Source organism: Callorhinus ursinus, unplaced genomic scaffold (assembly GCF_003265705.2).
Source record: "Callorhinus ursinus isolate GAN/ISIS: 27379988/994484 unplaced genomic scaffold, GSC_fseal_2.0 scaffold18, whole genome shotgun sequence".
In the NCBI taxonomy this organism is placed as follows: Eukaryota; Metazoa; Chordata; class Mammalia; order Carnivora; family Otariidae; genus Callorhinus; species Callorhinus ursinus.
The window spans coordinates 25,325,863-25,344,732 of NW_027397080.1; the positions used below are offsets into that span (position 1 = coordinate 25,325,863).

General features: G+C 54.7%; 2 protein-coding genes across 2 annotated transcripts; one reads left to right on the forward strand and one right to left on the reverse strand.

Annotated features, from left to right (window-relative positions):
- Positions 1-1,088: 1,088 nt before the first annotated feature.
- Positions 1,089-5,020, forward strand: HSPB7 (heat shock protein family B (small) member 7). Its single transcript, XM_025856615.2, has 3 exons — positions 1,089-1,372; positions 1,890-2,023; positions 3,242-5,020. The coding sequence occupies exons 1-3, from the start codon at positions 1,180-1,182 to the stop codon at positions 3,419-3,421; spliced, it is 507 nt and encodes a 168-aa protein (XP_025712400.1). The 5' UTR covers positions 1,089-1,179; the 3' UTR covers positions 3,422-5,020.
- A 6,856-nt stretch (positions 5,021-11,876) lies between these two features.
- Positions 11,877-13,913, reverse strand: SRARP (steroid receptor associated and regulated protein). Its single transcript, XM_025855930.2, has 2 exons — positions 13,776-13,913; positions 11,877-12,672 (listed from the first exon to the last, which is right to left on the reverse strand). Exons 1-2 carry the CDS (start codon positions 13,807-13,809, stop codon positions 12,245-12,247), a joined length of 462 nt encoding a protein of 153 aa, XP_025711715.2. The 5' UTR covers positions 13,810-13,913; the 3' UTR covers positions 11,877-12,244.
- Between the last annotated feature and the right edge of the window lie 4,957 nt (positions 13,914-18,870).

Here is an 18,870-nt window from a genome sequence, read left to right on the forward strand (position 1 = left end):
AAATGGGAACAACACCTCTTTCCCGAGCCGAGCTGTGTGGAGATCAAGTGGGGCGGTGCTGGAAAGCTCACAGCCAGGAGGCACTCCAGAATTCAGAGCTAGAATAGCAATAGCGTCTTCTGGAATTCTCCTTTACCTCTCCCTGAAATCCCGCCTGCCAGAGTCCTGAGCATCTCTTGAGCTGGAGGTCAAGCAGACAGTTCCCAGCAACATAACCTTCTAGACCTTTAAGGACACTTACCACTAAATTATCTGCCCCCCTCCCCTGAATCCTGGCCCAAACCCCACCCTGGCCAAGGGCTGCCAGCGTCCTCCCCTTGGGGCCCCCAAAATGTTCTGAGAGTGGGGGGAGGGCAAGCACAGAATCTGGGTCCCCGTGGGAGCGGGCAGGGGGACAGCTGCACATTCCCCACCCCCCCAGGGTGTCTCAGTCCTTCCTAAGAGCTGGCTGTAAACATTATCTGCCCTGAGGGAAGGAGTCTCTCGCCTCACGCAGGGGTCCAACAGGTGGAGGTCCTCCACCCACCCCTACCTTCTGATCTTGCATCTCCTGCTCTCCCCAGAGCCAGGTGCTTGGGCCGCCGCTGACCTGACTGCCCACCACCTAGATCCCCTCTTACCAAGGACTGGAACTTTGGGGGAGAGGGGACAGGAAACAGAAAACCCTATCCTCAAGAAGCTTGCAATCTGATGGCGGAGGCACAGTCCTAAACCCCCTCCCCCCCGCCAGGCTGAAGCGGGAGACAGGGACACAGAAACACCACACACACACACACACACACACACACACACACACACACACACACACACACACACAAGGTCCTGTGGCGGGCACGGGGGGTCTGAGCGGCGAGAGGACAGGTTGCCCCCTGCCCCGCCGCTGCGGAGGCCCCGGGCTGGACTTATCGGCCTGGAATGCCGGGCTGTGAGCTCAGCCTGGGCCTGCGTGTGCTCGACTGTCAGCAGTGCAGCCTCACCAGCGAGGATTTCCAGCCCCCTCCGGGCCGAGGCAAGGCCTAAATTTAGCTGGGAGACAAGGGGCTGGCCCCAAGCCCAGGGACGGTCCAGCCTTATAAAGCGCCGGCAATCAGGGCCGGGCACACTCCCCCCCGAGCCTGCTGCCCACACGCTGTCCTGTCCCCCTGCCTGCCTGGCCAGGGCCCAGCCGCCGGCCCGTGGATGAGCCACAGGACCTCTTCCACCTTCAGAGCGGAGAGAAGCTTCCATTCCTCCTCGTCCTCGGCCTCCTCGGCCTCCTCGGCCTCCTGTGCCCTCCCAGCCCAGGACCCGCCCATGGAGAAAGCCCTGAGCATGTTTTCCGAGGATTTTGGCAGCTTCATGCGGCCCCACTCGGAGCCCCTGGCCTTCCCAGGCAAGTTGTTAGGGCTCGGACGGGAGATGCACAGGGAGGGGACCCCTGCTCCAGGGCACCTGTGAACGTGGCCGCCGAGCTGCCCAGAACAGGTGCCGCCCAACTGGAGCCACGTGTGGCCACCAGGACAGATGTGGCCACAGAGACAGATGTGGCCCCAAGAACGGGCCGGGCTCCAAGAACGGCTGGGGCCCCAGGGGTCAACTCTGATGCCAGTGGCCCCACAGGGCCTCTGGCCAGGTCCTCGTTGGAGCTTTGGAGGACTGGATGGGGTTGAGGGGTGGGAGACATCCCCCAGCCTCCAGGCCTGGGTGGGCTGCCCCACACAGTGTCACTCAACCCACCACAGAAAAGGTGGGCTGCAGGAGGTGAGGGGAGGAGGGCAGGGGGGTTAGGGACAACAGCTGAGGGGGAGTCAGGCCTGGGGGCCTGCCCCTTTCCCCAAGAGGAGCCAGAAACCCGGGTTCTAGAGGCAGGCCTGCCCGGGGCTCAGCTCACAGCAGCCTTCCCCCTATAGCCCGTCCCGGGGGGCCGGGCAACATCAAGACCCTCGGGGATGCCTACGAGTTTGCAGTGGACGTGAGTGACTTCTCACCTGAAGACATCATTGTCACCACCTCCAACAACCACATCGAGGTGCGGGCTGAGAAGGTGAGCCTGCCCATCCTGCCCGGCTCCACATCTGTACCCTCTGCCCAGTGTCCCCACTCCCATGCCGGGACCCCAGACCCTGACTAGTGCCCCCCACAACCTCCCAGGGCAAACTGGAGACCTGGCTCCTACTGCTTGTAGGCAGAGGCGCCCCCCACCCCCCCACCACTGCCTCTCCCTGCCCCAAGGCGTTGAGATCCTTTGTTCAGGAGCCAAAGGGCAGCTGAGGGAGTCACAGGGGAATGGGAGAGGGCTGGAGGGATGCAGGCAGGGGGCACCTGAGGAGGTGAGGCGAGGGGGGAACCGAGAGGATGCAGATGGTAGCTGAGTGGGGACAGCTTTTCTGGCAGGCACGTGGGTAGGTGGGGGGCTCCCCTGGGGAGCTGGGGGGAAGAGTTCCCCCACGTGACACCCTTCAAGCCCCTCTTTCCTCCCCCCACCCGGAGGTTCAGCCCCCATCCTGGGATCCTTGAACGGGGCTCCAGGCTGGGCAGAGGCCCTGCCGTTCAGGGTCAGATGCACTCCACACCCCACAGTCCTTGCACCCGTGGGTCTCAGGGTCACTGGGTCACTAGGGTCTCGGAGTCCCAGTTCCCAGGAGGCCTCTACTGGGGAGGAGGGTGTGGCCTGGCCTGACCAAGGGTGCTGCCCCCAGAGGGTCTGCCCAAGTCTTCCTGCGGATCCTCCAAGGCCTGGCTTCCTCTGCTGAGCACGGGAGGCTTGCTGCCCCGGGACCTCTACCAGAGAAGCCGAGGACTGTGGGCACCAGGACCAGCGGGCAGCACGTGCCAGCCTGCATCCCCCCCCCCCACCCCAGTGACTCAGCCACCCCAGGCTCCTCTGGACACTGCGTGCGGGCCAAGCCATGGGGGGAGGGGCAGCCCATCCGCTGGGCTGCTGACACCCCATGTGTCTGGGCCTCCCCGAGGGCACGGCCCTGCTCCCCCCTGCTGCTCAGGCTGTCTTCTCTTTGCTGCTCGGGAGCTCCTCCCTCTCTGAGCTAGCCAACACCACACCCGCCCCCTCCCCGCCCCCGTGGAAGCACTGGGGCTCCTCTGAGCCCCTCTGTCGCTGTCCCCACCACTGCCACTGGGCCAGCCCCTCAGCACGGGCGCGTGGGGGCCTGGCTGGCGTGACACAAGGGAGAAGGGACGGCGGCTTGATCCCAGCGGGACGGGGGCGGACACCCTGCGCTGACCCATCGTCACCCCTCCCCAGCTGGCAGCTGACGGCACGGTCATGAACACCTTCGCTCACAAGTGTCAGCTGCCGGAGGACGTGGACCCCACCTCGGTGACCTCTGCCCTGAGGGAGGACGGCAGCCTCACCGTCCGGGCCCGGCGCCACCCGCACACGGAGCACGGCCAGCAGACCTTCCGGACCGAGATCAAAATCTGAGGGCCTCCCTGTCCCGGGCCCCTCCCGCTCCCCCCTTCTCCCCACACTGGCCTGCCAGAGAAGTTTGCCTCACCCCTCATGACAGCTTGCAGCACTTCCCAGCTCAAGCTCCAGGCCCTGAGGTGGCTCATCCCCCCTAAACTGAGGCCTTCTGCTCCCCAGGGCAGGCCAGGGAAACTTTTGCCTCACCTACAGCCCCCAAGATTCCAGATGTGGCCTCTTTCACTGAATCCGGGATAAAGGGATTGAGATGGGAAAGGAAGCTCCCAGAGAACCCACTTTGGGGAAAGGGACTGCGACAGGCAGGATCTCCAGGCAAATAATCTGCAGGACAGACAGACAGACAAACCCTTTGATCTCTGGAGTCTCTGCAGGGCAGGGGTGGAGGGGACAGAGACCTGGGACCCCCTTGACCGAGGGGAGTGGGGGGGAGGCAGAGGCGCTGATCCAAGTGGAACTGCACAGGGAAGCCAGAGGGGACAGCCCCGGCGGGGAACCTCCTCTCTGCCACACCCCAAGCCCCAAGCCCCAAGCCCCAAGCCAGGCTGCCTGCCTACCTGGTGCCCCCACCAGCCTGCTGTGCCGGGGCGGGGCCACACAATGTCTGTATATAGATGGGGTTCTTCCAATACACCTGGTTCGTGATAAACTGTACAGCACCCCTGACCCCCACCTCCCCCCCCCCGCTTGTGTCCCCAGGCAAGGCCTCACTGAGCGGTGGGGCTGGTCCTTCCTCCCACCCCGAGACCAGGGCTCCTGCGGCTGCCTCCCCTGCAGACAGGTCACCCAGCTGAGGTGGGAGAGACAGCATGGATGGGACCTTAGGTCTTCAAGGTTGGACCCCTTGAAGTTTCTTGTCAACCTTCCCCTGTGGCCAGTCACCTCCCCCATCCTGCCCCCTCTTTAATCGGTGAATCTATAGGCTTGGTGTGTGTATATACCACACACACATGCCCATGGTCACATCCTTCAAATACTGAACAATACCATTAGCTGAGGCTGAATTCAGCATATTCGAAAATCAGATTTTATAATCTCTATTTTTATCAGTGGGGAAACTGAGTCCCTGAGCAGTTGAAAGCCCGGCTCATTCATTAAAGGCTGGATTTGAACCCAGGCTGTGAAAGCTGCTCTCAAGCGGACCCCCTCCCCTCTGAGCACGGGGGAGTAGTTCCCCTCCTTCTGCCTCATGTGGCCTCTGCATCCTGCCCCACATCTTCATGCTGAAGAGTGCCCGGATTGTAGGAAGAGCCCCCAACCCAGTTCCCTTCTAGTCTCCAGTCCAGGGCAAGGGACCTCCAGGGAGGTCATCCTTCATCTTAGGGAGCCTCAGATACCCCCAGTGACACTGGCTCAGTCTCCAACATACAGAAGCAGGGGTGGGGGGGAAAGGGGTGGTTCACAGTAGTTGAGGCCCCCTGGGGGCAGGAGGCAAGGCCAGCTTCTCCCTTCTGCACCTCTTGGTCAGTGTTCTTTAGGGTGGCCTCTCACCCCTGCCATTCTGGGGCCCTTAGGGGATGGCTGGTGGGGGGGAGGGGGCATGGGAAGACCCTAGCATTGTACCGTGCACACACAATAAACAACACAGACTTCTGGAGATCACCTGCCTGAAGTTCTCAAACTTGGGATGGGGCTGGAGGCAGCCAGGGGGAGAAACCCCAGACTAAACTGACATGCCTTCCTTGAGATTTGGGGCCAGGGGTGGCAGCTCAAGTACATTTCAAGGACCTCCCAGAAATGTGGGTGTCCTTTGGCTTTCTCCCTCGGCACCAAGACCCACCTGAGCAGGAACCCCAGAATCATTTCCCTGAAAAACCTTGCAGTGCCTTCTCTTCCAACTGCCAGGCACTGTCCCAGGCACAGGGACACCAAAGGCGGGCCAGCTGTCCTGCGTCACCTGCCCTCCTGAAGCCCAGCTTGTGTGAGGGCCAGACCGGCCGAGGGACTGGCTCAGGGTCGCACAGACCCAGCGGCAGGGCAGGGCTGGACCCTGGCTGGAGGGCTGGCTGGTTCGGGGAGTCCCGGTGCGCTCTGGAGGGACCCCACCCCACCCCCAACACCACGAGGCGCCACTGAAACCCGAGCGCCAGGCGCTCCACAGCGCAGCGCGGGCTGCCGGCGGGAGTAGGGGAGCAGAGGGAAGAGGGGGCGCGGTATTTCCAGCCTCCGTGACTCACTGATTCCACTGGGCTATTTGCAGCCCCGAAACTCATCGGCGCGGGGCTTGGGGGTGGAGCCGGGCCAGCTTCCCCGTCTCCCTCAACCCCATCCAGGGTCAGGCTCACCTTGGCTTCCCGATCCCCTGGGTCGCGAAGGGGTCGGGGGCTGGGCGGCGGGCAGCCCCCAGCTGGGAAAAGGGGCAGCTCCCCCCACATGGCCGGTGGGGCCCAATACACCCACCCCCCGGCCCCAGCAGCTCTCTCCCCAGACCGAGGTTTGGGGAGATGAAGATTTCCCGGGGGACAGAGCAGAAGCTGTGTCTGAGAGAGCCCTCCCACCAAGGTGACCCTGCGCAGGAGGAGGAGGGAGGGGAGATGGAGACGGCAGGCCCTCTTTCATCGGCTCCGCCCCCTGGGCGCCTGGGCTGGCTCTGACGCTTTGTCTCCCCCCGCCCCCCACCCTTTCCAGGCTAAATATAGGTTTGGCTGCCAGCCGTGCGCCCCACCCCCACCCCCACCCCGTGAAGAATAATTTTAGCAGCCCCATTCATTGAGCGCCTAGTGTGTGCCAAGCATACTGCTCATCCACGCAATAATTCTGCAAAGTAGGTACCAAGGAGGTTCAGAGAGGTCAAGCAACTGGCCCAAGGTCACCCAGCTTGGAAGTGGCATGCCTGGGATTTGAATCCTTGTCTATGGCTCTAGAAAGTTCTCTGCTGAGTCTAGAAAGCCCAAATCAATCCCTCCCCCTCCCCCTCCCCCCACAACATCATCCGAGGGTTAAGTCAACTCCCCTGCCCCTATCCTGGCATCCTATACAGGGAATGCAAACTTGTACATCTTATATAGCTTTTGGAGTGGGCCTGGGCAGGAGGGCAGGGGAAGTTGGAAAGATGCAGCCTTCCAGGGCTGGAGACCTGAGAGTACGTCCAGGTCAAGTGATGCCAGAGACCCCGAATGGTGCCAAGGACCTAGAAAGTTCCGTCTCGTTCAGGTCCAAAGCTGCTTCCTCCAGAAAGCCTTCTAGAGCTACCAGCTCAGGGGCACAGACAAGCCCAAAGAAGCCTAGGCCCAAACTTTGTGTTCAAAAGAAACTGAAACTCAGATGACAGGGGTGCTTGCCTGTGGGTGAGGGCAGACCCTGAGGCCCACCCACTTGGTTGGCCAGCCCTGTCCCCTTAGGGAGTCACTCCAAACTCCTCTTGGTGTGGTGGGGAAACTGAGGCCCAGGGAGGGCTAGAGCCTTGCCCAGGGTCACACAGAAGTTGGTGGCAGAGGTGAGATGAAGACCCGGGCCTCCAGAACCTCAGGCCGGGGCAGGTATTCCAGACCAAACCCCCTCATGCCCATTGGCCACCTTTCCATGGCCCAGAGGCAACTCCCACCTCCCACAGCGGGCCACCCAGCCCCCCTTCCCCGCAGTGTCCTCTGATCCAGAGTTCTGCGGTAGCAGAAGATGCCTTCTTCTGCCCTCTTGCTCCCAAGCCTGGCACGGGAAGGGAGCTAAGTGCGTGTTTGTAGGATGTTTTGAAAAGCTAGCAAGCCTCAGTAAATAGTGGAGGGTCAGCACAGACTCTGGAGCTATACCCCCTGGGTTCGAATCTTGGCTCTCTCTGCTGCTTCTGAGCTGCGCGACGCTGAGTAAGTAACATAACCCCTCTGTGCCTCAGTTGGCCCATCTGTAAGTGGTGCTGATGGAATCCATTGCCAGGGTTGTTTTGCGATGCGTGTAAAGGGCTTGGCACGTAGTAGCTGACTGGAGCTCACGTATGCCATGCTCTGAAAATGCCCAGTAGGGCTCAGCTACTGTGACTTCGTTTAGATTTGGATCCCAACATCCCCAGCTTCACCCACGCTGTCTGTGGCTCCCTCGAGGCCAAGACTCAGGCCGGAGGGGCAGGAAAGCTGCCCTGGTGGCTGCTGTCTCCTCTCCATGAAAGGCAGGTAAGGGCAGAGCTACAAGGTCCCCTGGCCGGCTCAGACGATCCCGTCTGGGCCCTGGAGGTGGAGGTGGGGGGAGAGAAGCCTCTGGAAGCTTTAGTTTCCTTCATCCCATAAACAAAGATCAGGCACCACCCTCCCAGGGCTGCTATGAGGAACCAGAGAGAGATGCTGTTTTAGTATAAGCTCAATAAATGCTAAACTCTTGTTAAAATTGTGCTTATTTTCTGAACAAGGAGAGCCAAGCTTCTACCCACGGGGCGCTGCCCTCAAACAGCAGAGGGTCCTGAGGGGCATGGTGCCTGAAGTCTGCAGGGACGGTGCCCGCGGCAGGAGCCTCCGCACAGAGGAGGGAGTGATATTTACAGTCAGCACAGTTGGGCTGCCCACACCTGGCCTGGGGCTCACCGTGACCAGCCAGCTGGGCCAGTCCCCAGCTCTGAGGCCCTCCACAGCCTGGACCTGGGGACAATCTTTCATGGGAGTCTGGGGGCTACTAGACTGGGTGTGGGACCTCTGGGCACAAAGCAGGGCTGCGGGCCCTAGGAGCCCCAGAGGAGAGAGGACAAGACAGCAAATCTGTACTTTCCTTCCATCCTTCCTTGTTCTTCCCTCCCTCCCCTCCTTGTTTTAAAATGTAATTTATTTATTTATTTTTGTAAAGATTTATTTAGGGGCTCCTGGGTGGCTCAGTCGGTTGTGTCTGCCTTCAGCTCGGGTCCTGACCTCAGGGTCCTGGGATCGAGTCCCTCATCGGGCTCCCAGCTCAGCGAGGAGTCTGCTTCTCCCTTTGCCCCTCCCCCCCCGCTCATGTGCACTCTCTCTCTCAAATTAAAAAAATCTTTAAAAAATAGACTTATTTATTTATTTTGCAGGGGAGAGAGAGAGAGAGAATGAGACGGGGAGAGGCAGAGGGAGAGGGAGAGAGAATCCCAAGCAGACTCCCTGCTCAAAGCAGATCTGGAGCTCGGTCTCACACCCCTGAGATCATGACCTGAGCCGAAACCAAGAACTGGATGCTCAACCGACTGAGCCACCCAGGCGCCCATCTCCCCTCCTTTTCACACAATTCTCAACCACCACCTATCATGTATAGACATTTTCAGGCAGTGGGGACACAGTCCTGATGAAGCATGTCTACCAAGCTGGAAACACATTCCCTTACTCACATTTTAACTCACTGGTTCAATAAAGTCTTTCATTTGTTTATTGATTCACTCCCTCAACAGAATTTTGTTGAGTTCCTTCAGTATGGATGGTAGGCAAAGCTCTGAAGTCAAACTACCTTAATTTCAACCCTGGTTCTGCCACTTGCTAGCTGTGTGACCTTGGGCCAGTTGCTTTCCCTACCTGAGTCCCAGTTTCCACATCTGTAAAATGGGATAGTGCCTCACAGGATTGTGGGTAGAGAGACTAACTGAGCTCTCTCCTCCACCTGTGAGTTCCATCTCAATGAGGGCCCTGCTCACCTGTTTAGCCCCACACATCCTCTGCACACTGTCAGGCCCTAGGCTGGGTCCTCATAAAACCATTTGCCCATTGAACAAATGTGAACACAGTGCCAACCACATGGCTCAGGGTCATGATGCCGTGGCTTACAGGTGTGTAGTCACGCTGCCTGGGGTTTGGATTTGGGCTCCGCCTCTTTCCTCATCTGCAAAATGGCAGTAAAAATCATACCCATCTCTCTGGTCTGGTATGAGAGGAACAGAGGGGGTGTGTGGTGCATATGAAAATATACATAGTCATGGGGCACCTGGCTGGCTCTGTCAGAGAGCAGGCAACTCTTGATCTCAGGATTGTAAGTTCGAGCCCCATGCTGGGTGTAGAGTACTAAAAAATAAATAAATTTAAAAAAATTTATATTTATACACACACACACACACATATATACATATAGTCATTATCGGGACGAAGAGGGTGTTTGTTAGAATGAAGTTTGCTTCTGGAAACATGGACCCCACTGGGTGGCCGGCCCAGGACTCTGGCCCCTTGCCCAGCGGTTGCCTACCCTCCCGGCTGGCCCGGACACGGTGCCCTCCAGTCTGATGATAGGGCGACACCTGCTGTTACAAAGCTGGACGTGCAGCCACAGGGCCACCCTCTTCCTTGAGGGCCTCCAACTCCCTTTGCAGCTGCGTCTTTGGGCTCTTCCAGTCCAGGGATTCTCAACTGGCGGGGTCGGGGTGGTGGTGGTGCAGATATCATCCAGATTACTCTGTTACTACCTCTCTAGACCAAGTTGCCACCCCTCTTTGTCTGGATTAGGGCGCAGCCTCCTAAGCTTCCCACCCCCCTCCTGCGCCCCCACCCATGACTTCTGGTCCCAGCACAAGAGCTAGGGAAAGTTTTGTTTTGTTTTTAAGTAGGCTCTATGCCCACCTGGGGCTTGAACTCACGACCCCAAGATCAAGAGTCACATGCTCAGGGCGCTCAGCTGGCTCAGTAGAAAGAACATACAACTCTTGATCTCGGGGTCTTGAGTTTAAGCCCTGCAATGGTTGTGGAGATTACTTAAATAAATAAACAAATAAAGAAATTTTTTAAAAAGTCACAAGCTCTACCCACTGAGCCAGCCAGGCGCCCCCTGCAGGAACTTTTTTTAAAGGTAGGTCTGGGCATGTCACTTCTCACAATTTCCAACAGAACTTATCTTAGAATAAAATCTAAAGGCCTCACATGATGAGGTCCCTGCCACTCCTCTGGCCACTGTTCCGTGTGCACATGCATGCGTTGTCTTCCTCCAACCGGAGAATAAGCTCCTTTAGGGCAGGGCCTTGTCTGTCTTATCACTGCTCCAGCTGAGGGTCTAGCCCAGAGCCTGTCACACAGTGGGTGCCAAATAAATACTGAGTGAATGAATGAATACTCCAGCCAGACTGAATGATGCTGGTCCTTCTTCCTGGAACACTCCCCACCCCTGTTCCCTTGCCTTTGCGTGGCTCATTCACTGGTCACACCTTAGTCTAGGCATCACTTCCTACGGGAAGCCCTCCCTGATCTCCTCTCCCCAGAGTGGGCTGGACACCCTCCTCCAGCCCCAGCATTGTTCTGTACGCCCTTACTGTTGCACTTATCAGATGCTCTGGTAAGCATCAGGCTCACCAAGCTGTGAGCTCCCGGAGGACGGAGTTATGGCTGTTCTCTCTGGATCCCCTCTGCCTAGGAGAGATTCTGCTGGGACGAGAAGCCACCGGCCCTAGGATTGGGAGCAACCTGAGCACCAGGCTTGCCTGGGGTCTGATTGAATCTGTACCAGTCTGGGGCACCTGAGAGCATCCCTCAGCTCCGTGTACCTCAGTTCCCTAATCTGAGCTTCCTTACCCAGGCACATACTCACAGATGTCTCTTCCCTGGGCACAGAGCAAACGGCCAACCTTAGCTACTAGGGTTTGTAGGAAACTAGTTGAATAGTCATTGAATAAATACGTGAACATTCGGCAATTTTGGTTTTTAGAGAGGGAATGGGGCAGAGGCAGAGGGAGAGAGAGAATCTGAAGCGGACTCCCCACTGAGCATGGAGTCCGAAGACACAGGACTCAATCTCAAGACCCTGAGATCACAACCTGAACCGAAATCAAGACTCAGACGCTTAACTGACTCAGCCACCCAGGCGCTCCGAACATTCAGCAATTTTAACGAGAAAGCCTTGAGACACACTTCCTCGGCTGAGTTGATTTAGCATTCCGCACAACACCGTGCCTCTCAGATCTACACACACCCTCACACGCACGCCAGTGACCCCACTTCCCGCTGGGTAACATGACTGCCCCGTGAGGCAGGGACCACCTTGTCTCCCTAGGGGTGCATGAGCCTGGTATGCAGTAGCTGCTCAGGAAATAAGAGCTCTTATTTGTATCTGTTCAAACATGATTCTCCATTACCTTTCTGAGCACACACCGCCCCTCCCCCCCCACCACGCCAGGCCCTCTTGAGAAGCAATTCCCCTTATTTCCTATTTTGGATCTCCAGGCCCCACCTGGGCCCCCGGAATTTCCCCACCCGGTGTCCAGACCTCCCAGGGACCCGCACACTTGCACAAAAGCGAGGATGGCAGCAGACAACTCGCTGACCCTGCCCGTTGCACTGGGGCATCCTCACCCCGCTCGGGGTTGGCCCCTGATTTTCACAGTGCTGGCTCCTTCTCGTCTTCGAGATCATACTTTATTACCCACTCAGAGGCCTTTCCCACCCACCATATCAGAAAAGCTCTTGGCCCCCCATTACCCCCCCATCCCGGCACCCCATTTCAGTTCCTACACGGCACTCATTCCATCATTGTTCAAAATCATCTTGATTTATTTGTTTGCTTATTCAACCCTTCCCCTCACCCCCACCCACCGCCCCGAGGATAAGCTCCAAGAATGTTGTGGTGTCTTCCCTAGTACTTTGCAGAGCCTGGAATGCAGAAGATGCTCCATTAGGATTTGCTGTAGGAATGAATTGGTCTCTTTCCATGCGTAGGTGCCTTATCCTGCTTCTAGTGAAAGGTGAACAAAGATAAGGAGGAGGAAGGAGGAGACCTCTGAGTGTGTACTTGGTGGCTGTTTCATATGTCCTTGATCTGATCCAATGCTCTTCCTTGGCTCGGGCACAAAGACTTCTGCTTGGTGGGGAAAGAGGGCTGGGCTTTGGGAGCTGCAGCCACCCCCACCCCCCACCCCGACCCTGAGCTCTCGAGCCTGCTGTGCCAACCCCCTCCTCCAGGGCCAGGCTCTTCCAGTTACTCTGCCTGCCCACAGACACAGGAGGAGAGGGCTTTGAGGGAGCCGATGACCGTGCCCCAAGCTGAAGATCTTGAGGGCACGGTCTTCAAGGGGTTCCCCTTGGCTTCAGGAGCCTCCTGGGGGACCCGTGGACCGACTGGGGAGGAAACCGGGGCCACCGTCCCTCTGCGGGGTGGCAGGGTCCCCCCGGCGTGGGCCAGGTGTCCCCCACCCAGAGGGGCCTCCTGAGTCAGGTGGGGCCGGTTTTCTCCACAGAACAAGATATAGGTCTTCATTGGAGGAGTGACAGGTCCTAGATGGGGACCTGGGGCTCGGGGCGGCACCGGGGGTGCCACCAGGGAGAGCTGTTTGCCACGAGCACAGTCGATGACAAAAGTGAGGTGAGTGGTGGGGATGGCCTTCTGATGGCAGGCCGGCTTCCCACCTGGAAGGAAGGAGAAGACCAAAGGTTTGCATTAGCACAGTCAAGTGTGGTTTCATTCACTCACTTCCTCCTTCCCTCCACGAGGGTCTCACTGCCCAATTGGCTGACACACAAAGACCGGAAGAGTGGGGTCTAAGAGCATGGATTTCAGCATCAGGGAGACATGAGTTGAAACCCTGGCTTTCGGGGCGCCTGGGTGGCTCAGTCGTTAAGCGTCTGCCTTCAGCTCGGGTTGGGATCCCGGAGTCCTGGGATCGAGCCCCGCATCAGGCTCCCTGCTCCGCGGGAAGCCTGCTTGTCCCTCTCCCACTCCCCTGGCTTGTGTTCCCTCTCTCGCTGGGTCTCTCTCTCCATCAAATAAATAAATAAAATCTTAAAAAAAATTTAAATTGAAATTCTTATTTAAAAAAAAGAAATCCTGGCTTTCCCCTACTCAGCCGTCTGCCTTCTGGAGCAGAGCCCCGGGCATTCCCCTGCAGACTCTGGTGCGCCGGTGGGGTGAGGGGTGAGGCTCTGCATTGTTAACAAGCTCCCAGGGAATGCCCGTGCTGCTGGTCCACGGACACACTGCTGAAGTAATGAGGTCCTCGAACAAGAGGAAGGTCCTGCCACCTTTTACAGATGAGGAAACTGAGGCCCGGCTTGTGCAAATGGTGGTCCTCAGGGAGCACCATGCTGCTCTCCCCTCCCCCCACAACCTCGTCCCTAGCCTTGGAGCCCACCGGTAGTGCCCGGGGCACTGTCTGTCCTGGGCATCCCTGCAGTCTTACTTTTGTACCCTCCCGACCTAGCTCAGGGAGAAGCCATGAGCCAATCGATCGACTTATCAATGAAGTGGCTCCACGTGAATCCAGAGCCTGGACCCTCAAACAGTGAACTTCTTGAGTTACCCAGATAGCAAATTCTCTTCACTGTGGGCTCTTCCTCACGACACAGGCTCGGAAGGAAGCTCGTGTTCTGGTAGGTTTGTTAACACAGGGAATCAGTGAAGCCCACCACCCATGTCTTGAGAATCCCAGCGGCTCCAGGGAGGGTGTGTGCCCTCCCCAGGCCCACCTCGGCTGGTCTTTCTGCGGTGCTGAGGCCCCTCTGCCACCCCTTACCCGAGCTGGTCTCCAGATCTGTCTCAAGGCCCATGACTCTGGGGCTGGCCTGTTGGTCGCTGGGGTCTTCCGAGGGAGGGGGTCACTGCCGCTGCCACAGTGGAGAACTTCTAGCTCTGGGAGGAGGAGAACTTCTCAGCAGCCTCTTCCAGGATGTAGCTCCCCACCCAAGGACCAGATCTTTTATATTCACCGGACCAGATCCGGATCTGCTGAGTGAATTCCACCAGGAGCCACAGGAACTGGCCTGGGGCAGCTAGCGGATTGCTTTGATCCACAGGGTTATGTCAACAGAATTGTTGTCAGGTCACTGGGAGGCTGTTCTACCAAACAGACCCTATTTCTTTCCACTCCAGCCGTTTCCTACCTGTCCTTTGCCTTAGCCTGTCCAGACTTCAACAAGAAAATGGATTTCTCAAAGTCCTGGATGCTGGGAAGTCCAAATCAAGATGTCCACAGATTCCATGTTTGGTGAGGAGTCATGGGTTCAGAGATGGCTGTCTTTCTGGCAGGGTCTTCATGCAGCAGAATGGGCAGGGGCTCTGTCTGGAGTCTCTTATTAACCTCATCATGAGGACTCCACCCTCATGATCTAATCACCCCCCCAAAAAAACTCCACCTCCAAATCCCATCACCCCCGGGATTCAGTTTCAGAATATGAATTTGGGGAGGACACATTCAGTCGACTGCATCCTTTAAATCAACTGACTGTTTTTATTGGAAAAAACATATATACTTTATTAGCATCATTTTTTAAGGGGAGTATAGTTGATGTACAGTATTATATTAGTTTCAAGTGTATGACATAGACATAATGATTTGACATTTACTCATAGTAGGAAATGCTCACCATGGCAAGCAGAGTTACCATCTGTCACTGTACAAAAGTATTACAATATTATCAACTACATACCCCATTCCCATACTGTAGTTTTCATTTTTATGACTTCTTCATTTCATTTTAAAATTATTATTATTTTAAGATTTTATTTATTTATTTTAGTGAGAGAGAGCATGCGGGGGGGGGGGGAGGAGCAGAGGGAGAGGGACAAGCAGACTCTGCACTGAGCACAGAACCTGATGCAGGGCTCCATCTCACGACCCTGATATCACAGCCTGAGCTGAAATCAAGAGTCAGCCGCTCAACCAACTGAGCCACCCAGATGCCCGGACTTATTCATTTTAAAACTGGAAGTTTGTACCTCCTTTTTTTTAAATTAAAGATTTTATTTTTGGGGTGCCTGGGTGGCTCAGTCGGTTAAGCGTCTGCCTTCGGCTCAGGTCATGATCCCAGGTCCTGGGATCGAGCCCCGCATTGGGCTTCTTGCTCAGCGGGGAGCCTGCTTCTCCCTCTCCCTCTGCCTGCTGCTCCCCCTGCTTGTGCTTGCTGTCTCTCTATCTCTGTGTCAAATAAGTAAGTAAAATCTTTAACAAATATATTTTATTTTTGAAGTGATATCTACACCCAATGTGAGGCTCAAATTCACAACCCCAATACCAAAACTCACAACTCTGAGATCGAGTCACATGCTCTAGGAACTGAGTCAGCCAGGCGCCCCTATTTTGTCACTGGAAGTTTTTACCTCTTAATCCCCATCACCTATTTTGCCTCTCCCCCCACCCCTACCCCTCTGAAAACCATGAGTTTGTTCTCTGTATTTATGAGTCTGTTTCTGTTTGTTTGCTCATTTGTTGGAAATACACTTTAAAACGAAAATTGGTACTGTTTCATTAAATGTAACAGTATCACTTCTGTACATTACAAGTAACTCTGTATGGTATAAGAATAATGGTCCCCCAAAGATATCCATGCCCTAGTCCCCAGAACCTGTGAACATGTTTCCTGACATAGCAAAAACGACTTTGCAGTTGTGATTGGGGTATTTCACTTCTAACATCAATTCTGATGTGTGTGTTTGTTTTTTCCTTACACCAGCAAACAATTAACTCTGGTCCGACACCACCTACCTGGAGATAGCAAGATTCCACTGATTAAGGGCTCATTCCCACACGACTGCCAATCCCCGCATTGCTCATGCTAATTGTAATTCCACATTGTCATCTGTGATTCGGATTTCTAGATCAGAGCGTCCCATGACCCCCTCCTTATTTGCTAGAGTGCCACATAGAAGTCAGAGAAACATTTTATTTACCAGATTACCAGGTTTTGGCTTTTTGTTTTAGGTTTTATTTATTTATTTGAGATAGAATGAGAGAGAGAAAGATCATAGAGAGAGAGGGAGAAGCCGACTTGCCACTTGCCGCATTGGGAGAGCCCAATGCGGGGCTCGATCCCAGGACCCCGAGATCATGACCCGAGCCGAAGGAAACACTTAACTGACTGAGCCCCCCAGACGCCTCTAGATTACCAGTTTATTATAAAAGGGTACAACTCAGGAACAGCCAGATGGAAGAGATGCACAGGGCAAAGAATGGAGAAAGAGGCGGAGCTTCTAATAGTCTCTGAGCCGCCACTCTTCCCGAATCTCCTCCACTATGTTCACAATTGATTAAATCATTGGCCATTAAAGCCTGAACTCCAGCCCCTCAACCCTCCCTGACATTGGTGGGTGGGGCTGAAATTTCCAACTCTCTAATCACACTTTTTTGGTTCCCCTGGCCACCAAGCCCATCCTTAGGTGACCTAGGGTCTTTCTAGAAGTCACCTCGTGGGGCACCTAGGTGGCTCGGTCAGTTGAGCATCTGGCTCTTGATTTCAATTTGGGTCATGATCTCCGGGTACTGGGATCGGGCCCCGCGTGGGGCTCTGTGTTCGGTGTGGAGTCTGCTCTCCCTCTCCCTCTGTTCCTCCCCCTGCTCACTCTCTCTTTCTCCCTCAAATTAATAAATAAACACAAAATCTTTAAAAACTTTTTTAAAAATAAAAGTTACCTTGTTCCTATAACTAAAGACACTTAAAAAAAAGATTTCATTTATTCATTTGACAGAGAGCACAAGCAAGGGCAGTGGCAAGCAGAGGGAGAGGGAGAAGCAGGTTCTCCGCTGAGCAGGGAGCCTAACACAGGGCTCCATCCCAGGACCCTGGGATCATGACCTGAGCTGAAGGCAGATGCTTAACCGACTGAGCCACTCCGGTGCCCCCAAAAGGACAACTTTCTTGCTCTCAACACTTGCGCAATTGCAAAGGGTGTGAGGAGCTCTGTGCCAGGAACTGGACAAAGAACAGATATATATATATGTTATTATCAATCACAGTATCACAAGTATGGATTTTGAGAGGGGGAGATTATCCTGAATTATCTGAGTGAGCACAATTTAATCACACTAGTCTTGAAAATTGGCAAACATTTCCCACCTGGGTTAGGAAGAGATGTGCTGATGGAAAAAAGCCAGAGACAGGACGTGAGACTCACCCGTCATTGCTGGCTTTGAAGATGGTGTAAGGGGGCCATGAGCCAAGAAATCTGGGCAGCCTCTGTAAACTGGAAAAGGCATGAAAAGGGATTTTTTTCCCTAGGACCTGCATGGAGGAACCTCCCTGGCAACATCTTAATTTCCGCACAGTGAAACCCATGTTGGGCTTCTGACCAACTGATAAAAACTTGTGTTGCTTTAAGCCACTAGATTGTAGTACTTTGGCACAGCAGCGATAGAAAACTGATAGGCTGTGCAAAAGTCAAAGAAAATTAAATTCTAGCTGGATATTGTTGCTTGTGTGATTTGACTTAAAAGTGACCGGGCACCTGTGGACACCTGTACTCCTGAGATCATGTGATGGGAAGGGCATGTCTCATCTGTGGTCTCCTTCCCCCCAAACCCATAACCCAGGTCTAACCATGAGAAAAATATAGGGAAAACCAAACCAAGGGACATTCTGCAAAATACCTGCCTGGTGCTCCTCAAATGGTCAAGATCATGAAAAAATAAGAGAAACCATCACAGAAGGGAGGAGATTAAGAGGACATGGCAATGAAAGGCATTGTGGGATCCTGGATTGGATGCTGGAATCAAGAAAGGATATTAGTGGGGCGCCTGGGTGGCTCAGTGGGTTAAGCGTCTACCTTCAGCTCAGGTCATGATCCTGGGGTCCTGGGATTGAGCCCCCGTCAGGCTCCCTGCTCAGTGGGGAGTCTGCTTCTCCCTTTGCTTGCTGTTCCCCCTGCTTGTGCTCACACATGCTCTCTGTCTCTGAAATAAATAAATAAAATCTTAAAGAATGACCCCATGTTGTGTGATTCCATTTATATCAAATGTTCCAAATAGGCAAAGCCATAGACACAAAGTGGATTAGTGGTTGCCAGGGGGCTGGGGCAGGGGATGGGTGAATGACTGCTAATAGGTGTAAGGGTTTCTCTTTGGCATGATGAAAATGTTCTGAAATTAGAGAGTAGTGATGGTTGCACAACTGTGTGAATACAGTAAAACTGACCAAAGTGGATACATACTTGCAAAGGGTGAATTGTATGGTATGTGAATTATATATCAATTAAAGCTGTTATTTTTTTTTTAAAGGAAATGAGCTCTAGCCTACTTCTCTGAATGAACTATATTTCTAGGTAACTATGGTCCTAATTGATGAGTTTACACAAGAATTCCAGGTGTACCTGGGTGGCTCAGTCAGTTAAGTGTCTGCCTTTGGCTCAGGTCATGATCTCAGGTCATGGGATCCAGCCTCGCATCAGGCCCCCTGGCTCAGCAAGGGGGGGGTCTGCTTCTCTCTCTCTCCTTCTGCCTCTCCTCCCACCCCCTGCTTGTGCTCTCACTGGCTCTGTCTCTCTCTCTCTCAAATAAATAAAATCTTAAAAAAAAAAAAAAAGAATTCCAGCTAGGGCGTCTGGCTGGCTCACTCGGAACAGCACGTTCCTCCTGATCGGGGTCCTGAATTTGAACCCCATGTTGGGAGTAGAGGTTATTTAAATAAATAAGTAAAAACTTAAAACAAAAAAAAGAACTCCAACTAATAAGTGTGGAAAGAATGATAACATCAGAAATGCATCATTTTACAACTTCTAATGAAATCATTGATTCAGGGAAGGATCTTCAAAGGAAGAAACTGTTACATGGGAAGTTGATGGGGAACTTTCCAAAGAAGGAATCGGGCTGCTCCCACCCAGACCCACCATTGATCTTAGCA